The following is a 9,101-nucleotide window of genomic DNA, read 5'->3' as shown; positions in this document are numbered from 1 at the left end:
GAGAGTATTGCATGAAGCATTACAAATTTCACACTGCAATGAGCATCCCTATATACTCCATATACACTATATCTCAATTTTTGCTGTTTTTCACTTTTTGACAGAATTAATCTTTACACTGTATCAAAATTGACAATGATGAGCGAACCAATTAAAATGCTTTAAAATTGTATACTGAGTTCTACTGAATGTCAGGATTTTTTTTGGCAGCGACTGTACAGTATATATATATATATATATATATATATATATATATATTATATATAGATATAGATATAGATATAGATATATAGATAGATATTATATAGGTCTATAATATCTACTGCATTGATATTAAAATAAACTACTTACTCTGAAAATATTAAATGCAACACTATTCAGTAAACGAAAAGACACAAGGAACTGTTAAAACTGCATAAACAAACACACCAGCAATTATTAACAGGCCTGGGCTGCTCCTGTGCAACATCAGGCAAGGTGAATGAACCCTTAAGCAATTTATTTAAAGCTGAGTTGCTCTCAAAGTCAGTCAGTGACAGGATATCCATCTGTCTCTCTGAACTGCAGGTATGTTTGACATACTGGGCATCCTTTATGCTGTGGCCCAGCTTCTGGTGCCATCTCTTCCTCCAGCTCCTCTGTCCAGCACAGCTCTCCTAAGCAATGACAAGGTAAGCTGCAAGTGAGTGAATTTCATAAAAGCACCACTGAACAGATAACACCACACAGTGACTGTTTGAGTACATGTTTACTATTAAAATGACTCTGCTGCGCTGTCACAGCACTATACAAGAGCACTATTTCACTGGTCTATTGCCTGAAATATAGTTATCAGGAAAGTTTTGTTGAGAGTTACTTTTATATTTAAATTGATAAATTTCTATATAATCTCTTACATAGTACATATGGCACCAGGCCAGTTATTTATTCGTTTGCTATTAATTTATTTATTCATTTGCTATTCATAAAATATTTCCAGTATCTCAGAGAGGTTGCATTAGAACAGTGCTTTATTTTCTACAGTGAAATATATATGTGATGTTATAATTATAAATGATATATAATAAATGTATATAAATGATGGTACTGTGTTCTGTCTAATGCAGTATTTAGGACAGTGGTATTTCATTGGAGTAGCTTCATTGGATGCAGAGGACATTGAAGTATATCAGGGAATAGATAACTGTGTAACGGATCTGAAGAAGAGCGCAGATGACTCATTGGTAATGACAGCGGCAATTCATCAGTGAGTGTCTGCAAACACACAATAACACATTTGTATTAATAATCAGCAATATATTTTAATGTAGGCCAAGGATTTTTCACAAAAGTGACATACACTCCTTAAAATAAAGGTTTAGACGAATGGCAAAAAATTTAATCAGTACAGAACATTTAAATTACGTGGTTCAAAATAACCAAATTTCTCCAATTTCATTTTTATGTGCAGCCAATTTTAAATTTAGCGTGGTCTATCCCCAGTTTACATTAAATCATGTAACATTTTTGAAACTCATTATTTTTGTGTATATTATTAGACTTTCAGTTTATCTACATTAAAGTCTCTGGACCAATCAAGCTATTGTAAGCCTTTCATGTTGTAACATTAACTGTAATACAGACCACCCCTGAACAAAACTCTACTCTATTATTACAGAGGAGGTCAGTGTCAGAAAATGTCCTGGACTTACAAGGTTGACCCATCAATAGATCCCCTCATGGAAGAGGCAGGTAAGGTTCTTGGCCCCTTTATATTTACCCCTTAATGCAGAAAGGCTTATTACACACTAAGGTGTATTACCCAGTAACTACAGGGGCTTCTGTACAAACTGGTGGGGCTGTTACAGCCAGCACAGCCTGGATTAGAACAACCAACACGTACTTAAAACCCACCTATTCAGTCTACAGTTGTTTAATCTGACCTTTCACACTGACGTCATAAGGAGAGTTTTCGTACAAATTTAGTTGTACTACAAATTTAGTTTACTAATTTTGTTTACTATACGACACAGGACATGACAGCCAATCAGAACAGAGATCTGTCTTAAAGGCAAAGTAACAACCTATAGTTTAAAAAGGTAGTTAATATTGTGATTGCTTTACTTTTTCTACTTCTTTTCTTTTACAGACAATCTTGGACTAATGTTTGATGGCAAATGGATTAAATGTGACTCCTGCTTGCTAGTGCTGAAGATTCACCCAGATGATGCCTTTATCAGAATGATGCTTTTTGGTCAGTTGCTCCAGGCCTTATTATTCAATTGTCTTAAAATATGCAGACAAAACTGAAGATTATTTTAGTAGTACTCCAGTGGTATTCACTCACGGTCCTAGAGGGCTATAGTACAGATTTGGTTCAACTTGTCTGTTAGCTGCCAGGCTTAGAAAGTGGGTGCATCACACTTGCTGATTGCATACTACACACTAACACTATAAGGTATGAACTATACATTAATCCTCAGAGCGTGAGTTTGGCAAGTTAGTACACAAAGTATTAACGTACAGTTTGGTTTCGTACTAAAAGGAAGTGATGTGTGATTCTCCTGCTGTTGTTGCTACTGCACTTACATCACTACTAGACCTTCCCTTTCTGTTTAACTTTGCATTGTAGGACAATAGTGTCCATCTAAACCACAAGTTGTGTATACTCACAAAATCATGGATTTTTAAGTATGCTCAATTTCTCTTGTTTGAGCAGGAAATGCTCAAATACCCAATTGGGTTGGACTATGGCTGTTCAGGACCAGGAGTGAAAACCTTTAGAATATATGTTATGGGATTCTTTAAGGTACTCTAAAGTATTTGTGTTTGTGTTTTAAGTTCTGTTAAATTGATATTAGAAGTTTAGTGTACTGGAAATTCTTTGGCACCATGATTACATGTTTAAAAAAAATGTGTATGTTTTAAAGATATATTTGATGTATTTAATGATGATCACCACACTGTACCTACATCTGTATAATCATTTATAGGCTTACAAATCACCTGAAAAACAGTCTGTTTATCTTTACAGCACGTAATCAGGACTCGCGGGCAGAGCTGGTGAAAAAATTTAAGTCAAAAATGGAAAGTTACTGGATCTTTGAGCATTTTATGATACCTCCTCAGACAAAAGGTGTGTCATACACATGATTCCAGCTCTTTCATTTACAATTAAGCACATTTCTTTACAGCACAAATGACAGAGTGCAGAAATGCACTGATTTCTAAATCATTAGCCATTTCACATCCAAATGTCTATCTGTCGTTTCAGAGTTCTGTAAACTGGAAGAACTTCCCTGAGCAGGTAAAAACACAGCATTGATCTTCTAATAATTGCTAACTGACCGAATGTACATGTGCTTACATGTCAAAATATCACCCAAAAGATCAATAAAACATTTAACACACATTTCTAGAACCCCAGTGAAGCTGCACTAAATTAAATAAAAACAAACACTCCTTAGCTAGGTTCCCAGAATACCCAGCAGTCAAAATCTGCCTAACTCCACCAAGGGCACTTCATGAACAGTGGCAGACGCCACACACAGTGCCTCGCTCAAGAGTCAGAAGTCCCTGCGACCTAACAAAAGGCCCTACAATGTCCTTAAAATGTATGTGTCACTCATGCTATGGCCTCTCCTTGGGGTCGTGCTACTTGCGCAAAGGTGCTTCAACAGTCAATTCAGCCTCCTAGCTCCTTCACAGGCCTGGTATGGGGTGAGCTGTTGCACAGCATGGAGACAATGGTGGCGGTATTTGGTGTAGCTTGCTCCAGCTGCGATGTCATCCTATGTTTTGTGTGGTTTCCACAATCCTTGTTGTCCACTGCACCATCAGTGCCGACAAGAATGTATGCTGCCCGCGGCCCTTGTGGGTCGGCAGCGCAAGGTAATCAATTCATCTTGTAGGGGTGTTAGCCAGAATGTGTGCACTTGGTTCAGCCCCCTACCACAACCTTGCATGTCGACTCAGCTGTCAGTGACAGAGTTGAGTTGGACAGTGGGTGTTTTCCAACTATCCGTCGTGCCATTTGCGGTGTGAGGGAGCGGGCCAAGTCATAACAGCAACCCCGATAATTTGGTGATGATGGCAGCAATGAGCCACATTCCTCCTACACTGCATTCAATTCAAAGTGTGCAGGAGCAGCTGATCCTTTCAGGTTTTTGACACTGTCTGGCACGGTGGGCATTGCCTCTTCTTACACTGACAGTACACCAGCCATGCTGCCATTGCTTGCTGTAGGGCCACTTGGCACTATGGTGTTGATTGCTGCTCTTGCTGCTTAAGATGAGTTCTTTCCAGCAGCTGCCTGGATGCTGACTTGTGAAGTGAGCCGTACTTGCTGCTTTAACACCTACGGCAGTGGCGTGTTCAGGAAATGCTCCAGTGCTGAGTCTTCTTGCATTGTCTTTTGAATGTTAGATATGCCATACCTCGTAAGTCAGTGCTAAAAGGCTAATGCAAGCCAACAGGGCTAACAGGGTAAAACCTTAAGCCAGTTCTGACTAACCCAATTCCGCAGCAGGGCTTTTAAGTTAAGACAGGCTTAGCTTGAAACTCTAGCTAACAGGTTTAACAAATGCAAACACAGGCTTTGCAGACAGTGTAACAGTTAGTGATGTAGCAGAGAACACAAACCCGCCTGAGAGTCATTGAGTACCAAATCAGGACAGTTATGTGAGATTGGGGTTCACACCACCAGCAAGTTTCTTCCAGATTTGTGATGGTATCCCATTTCTGACACCACTGTAGCATCAACTGATAAGAAAACTCAAAGACCGGCATCTTCATTAGAAACAGTACGCTCTACGTTTCAAGCAGAGAAGATGGTTTTACTTGATTGATATATGAATCAGATGTGAACTTGATTCACTGGACAGTGATTCACTGATTTAGTTTCACTCACATGCCTGACCAGGCCAGTTTCTAGGAAACCCGTCAGCCGTATAGTTCACCCAGAGCACTTCACGAACAGTGGCAGATGATGCAATACTTATTTAAAACATTGCCACTGCTCCTATTTGTCTTTTTGTTCAGTGCTTGTGACTCACACGTCAATAATGTTTTACCAGATATGGAGAGAGACCTTTCCTGCTAGTGGACGTGAACTTCAGTATGTCATAACACACAAAGATCCATTGGTGAAGCTCCAGCCCACACTTTGTCATCCTATTCACTGTTCAGTACTTTCAATTATACGTTCATTATGTCAACCAAATAAAGTGGCATTTGGGGCAGTCCAGTGATTTATGGTCAGTGCAGTTTTCAGTCATTATTTCGTAATGCTTCATTGAGGTCACTTTCAGTAACTGTTAATTATGTGTGAAAACTGAAAATAGTGTGTTGTTAACTCTCACTTCAGTCTGATTCATTTGTAAGTGTCATGACATTAAAGACTCTTCCCTAAAAATGTGCTGAGATTTAGTAACAGGGGCTGGCAGTGATGAGTTACATTTAATTGGTTTGTGTGTTAATAGAAACCCAGAATAAAAGCTTTTAAATACATTATATATATATACACGTGTATATATATATCTACACGAGAACTGAGAAATGTTTGTAAAATTAAATAAACTGCAAAAGAAGAAAACATTTACTTGAAAATAGAACCACGTGGTATTTTACCCAGTGAGCTCAAAGACACTCAAAATACAAAGCCATCCATATTCACCATTGGTGTTGGAATTTGGCCTCTGCTTTTAACCCATCAGTGTGGTAATGGCACCAGTGGGCAGCCATCCCTGTGGTGCCCAGGGAGCGGAGATGGTTAAGGGCCTTGCTCAAGGGCCCAAAAGTGGAGCCTGGGTATCGAATCTACAACCCTGCCATCAACAGCCCGGTGCTTTAAGTGCTGGGCCACTGCTATCCAAAAGCATGTGAAAAATGCATTTAACTTGATGGGCATTTGCAAAAGATGCAAACTGCCTATAGTTCAAGCCTTCATTTCACTATGAAACAAAAACAGAAGAGCAAACATACTCACCCCCAACTCCACAAATTCAACCCAAAAGTACTGGATGAAGCACAATCCATCATTCCAAAAAAAAAAAAAGGCAGTTACACTGCTCTACTAAAGCCTGAGTAGACTGATAAATAACGGTGCTGATCAGTTATTTATCTCTGTGTTACTGAGCTCTACTAAAGCCTGAGTAGACTGATAAATAACTGTGCTGATCAGTTATTTATCTCAGTGTTACTGAGCTCTACTAAAGCCTGAGTAGACTGATAAATCACTGTGCTGATCAGTTATTTATCTCAGTGTTACTGAACTCTACTAAAGCCTGAGTAGACTGATAAATCACTATGCTGATCAGTTATTTATCTCAGTGTTACTGAGCTCTACTAAAGCCTGAGTAGACTGATAAATAACTGTGCTGATCAGTTATTTATCTCTGTGTTACTGAGCTCTACTAAAGCCTGAGTAGACTGATAAATAACTGTGCTGATCAGTTATTTATCTCAGTGTTACTGAGCTCTGCTAAAGCCTGAGTAGACTGATAAATAACTGTGCTGATCAGTTATTTATCTCAGTGTTACTGAGCTCTACTAAAGCCTAAGTAGACTGATAAATCACTGTGCTGATCAGTTATTTATCTCAGTGTTACTGAGCTCTGCTAAAGCCTGAGTAGACTGATAAATCACTATGCTGATCAGTTATTTATCTCAGTGTTACTGAGCTCTACTAAAGCCTGAGTAGACTGATAAATAACTGTGCTGATCAGTTATTTATCTCAGTGTTACTGAGCTCTACTAAAGCCTGAGTAGACTGATAAATCACTGTGCTGATCAGTTATTTATCTCAGTGTTACTGAGCTCTGCTAAAGCCTGAGTAGACTGATAAATAACTGTGCTGATCAGTTATTTATCTCAGTGTTACTGAGCTCTGCTAAAGCCTGAGTAGACTGATAAATCACTGTGCTGATCAGTTATTTATCTCAGTGTTACTGAGCTCTACTAAAGCCTGAGTAGACTGATAAATCACTGTGCTGATCAGTTATTTATCTCAGTGTTACTGAGCTCTGCTAAAGCCTGAGTAGACTGATAAATCACTGTGCTGATCAGTTATTTATCTCAGTGTTACTGAACTCTACTAAAGCCTGAGTAGACTGATAAATCACTATGCTGATCAGTTATTTATCTCAGTGTTACTGAGCTCTACTAAAGTCTGAGTAGACTGATAAATAACTGTGCTGATCAGTTATTTATCTCAGTGTTACTGAGCTCTACTAAAGCATGAGTAGACTGATAAATCACTGTGCTGATCAGTTATTTACCTCAGTGTTACTGAGCTCTACTAAAGTCTGAGTAGACTGATAAATAACTGTGCTGATCAGTTATTTATCTCAGTGTTACTGAGCTCTACTTAAACCTGAGTAGACTGATAAATCACTGTGCTGATCAGTTATTTACCTCAGTGTTACTGAGCTCTACTAAAGTCTGAGTAGACTGATAAATCACTGTGCTGATCAGTTATTTATCTCAGTGTTACTGAGCTCTGTTAAAGTCTGAGTAGACTGATAAATCACTGTGCTGATCAGTTGTTTATCTCAGTGTTACTGAGCTCCACTAAAGCCTGAGTAGACAGATAAATCACTGTGCTGATCAGTTATTTATCTCAGTGTTACTGAGCTCTACTAAAGCCTGAGTAGACTGATAAATAACTGTGCTGATCAGTTATTTATCTGTGTTACTGAGCTCTACTAAAGCCTGAGTAGACTGATAAATCACTGTGCTGATCAGTTATTTATCTCAGTGTTACTGAGCTCTACTAAAGCCTGAGTAGACTGATAAATAACTGTGCTGATCAGTTATTTATCTGTGTTACTGAGCTCTACTAAAGCCTGAGTAGACTGATAAATCACTGTGATGATCAGTTATTTATCTCAGTGTTACTAACTAAATTTAGTAAAACACACTTCCAGTTCAGGTGACACGCAATTCAATTGACATGCCATATTAGGCTACTATTGGCTTCTTAGGCTATTTATATGAATAAACTTTTATCTTAAATTGTATGATATTTCTTAGTATGTTGGCTTGTAAATATCACTTAAACACATCAAATTAGTGCATCAAACCAAACTGCACCTTGATCACTGTAAATAAAGTCTTTTCATATTATTTTTATACAATATACTTTTTAGACAATTCTGTATGTGCTTCACTTGCAAAATAACCTCTTTCAAACACCATAGCACATACCTACTCATACCACTAGACATTAGCACAATCTGTCTTTATTAGAATATCAGTTTTAAATTGATTCAATAACGTAAATGAATTTCCTTTTTCTTGTGTCATGTACGCTATTGAGTTAATTTAGCAGTCTTCACACTCTACAAAAATTGATGGGAGTGATTGAAAACATGCACACTCTTACACTCCTATGCTAGCTCAGTCCCAATGACAAGGACAAGGCCTTCAAAGTTGTATGGCTTTGTTCATTTCAGGAGGCTGAGATGTTCTGCTGAAGACCGTTATCAAGATGCCTCTGCTGTGTTGGGCAGATCTGAAACTTAAGAAGTGCGCTCAAGCCACAAAAGTAGGAATTATGTGGCAGCAAGTCATCTGAGATAATGTTCTACATAACTGCATAACTACATAACAAAGCCATATAGAGACCAGGCCTTTAACCAAACACTCTTTTCTTCTCTTTCACCTTTTCAGAGACTTTAAGCCTAAAAACACTTAAAGGCTTTTTAACGCAGGAGGACTGTTGGTTGTCTTTAAGAAGGACATGATGACATTAGATAAGAACTTCCTGTTTATAAAACTTCACAGAACTTTTCATCTTTAAGCTGCGGGAACTGTCAAAGTGGACCCCCCCACACAGCCATCTGAGCTAAACAACATGTTGTCATGTTGACAGGTGTTATCCAGTAGTTTTCGGTTTAATCACTAGTATTAGTTTCGATCAATTTGATCAGTTTGACCAATCATAAATACCTTTGAAGTCAGGTATTTGATCTTTTTGATTTACATACAACTTACATGAAGGTACAATGGCTTTGATGAAGTCTGTGGTGGTTATGGAGAGGGGACGACCAAGGCTGATCTCAATTCCTCACTGTGCTTTTCGTTTCTCTCTCTCTCTCTCTTCCTCTCTTTCTGTCTCTGGG

General features: G+C 38.4%; 1 protein-coding gene across 1 annotated transcript; it reads left to right on the top strand.

Annotated features, from left to right (window-relative positions):
* The first annotated feature begins 569 nt into the window (after window positions 1-569).
* Window positions 570-3,282, top strand: apom (apolipoprotein M). The gene is made up of 6 exons (XM_072691743.1): window positions 570-671; window positions 1,107-1,246; window positions 1,658-1,731; window positions 2,129-2,233; window positions 3,014-3,115; window positions 3,254-3,282. Exons 1-6 carry the CDS (start codon window positions 570-572, stop codon window positions 3,280-3,282), a joined length of 552 nt encoding a protein of 183 aa, XP_072547844.1.
* Window positions 3,283-9,101: the final 5,819 nt, after the last annotated feature.

This window comes from Salminus brasiliensis, chromosome 11 (genome assembly GCF_030463535.1).
Source record: "Salminus brasiliensis chromosome 11, fSalBra1.hap2, whole genome shotgun sequence".
NCBI lineage: Eukaryota > Metazoa > Chordata > Actinopteri > Characiformes > Bryconidae > Salminus > Salminus brasiliensis.
The sequence above is the reverse complement of the archived record's forward strand: the minus strand, read 5'-3'. Positions and strand labels throughout refer to the sequence as shown.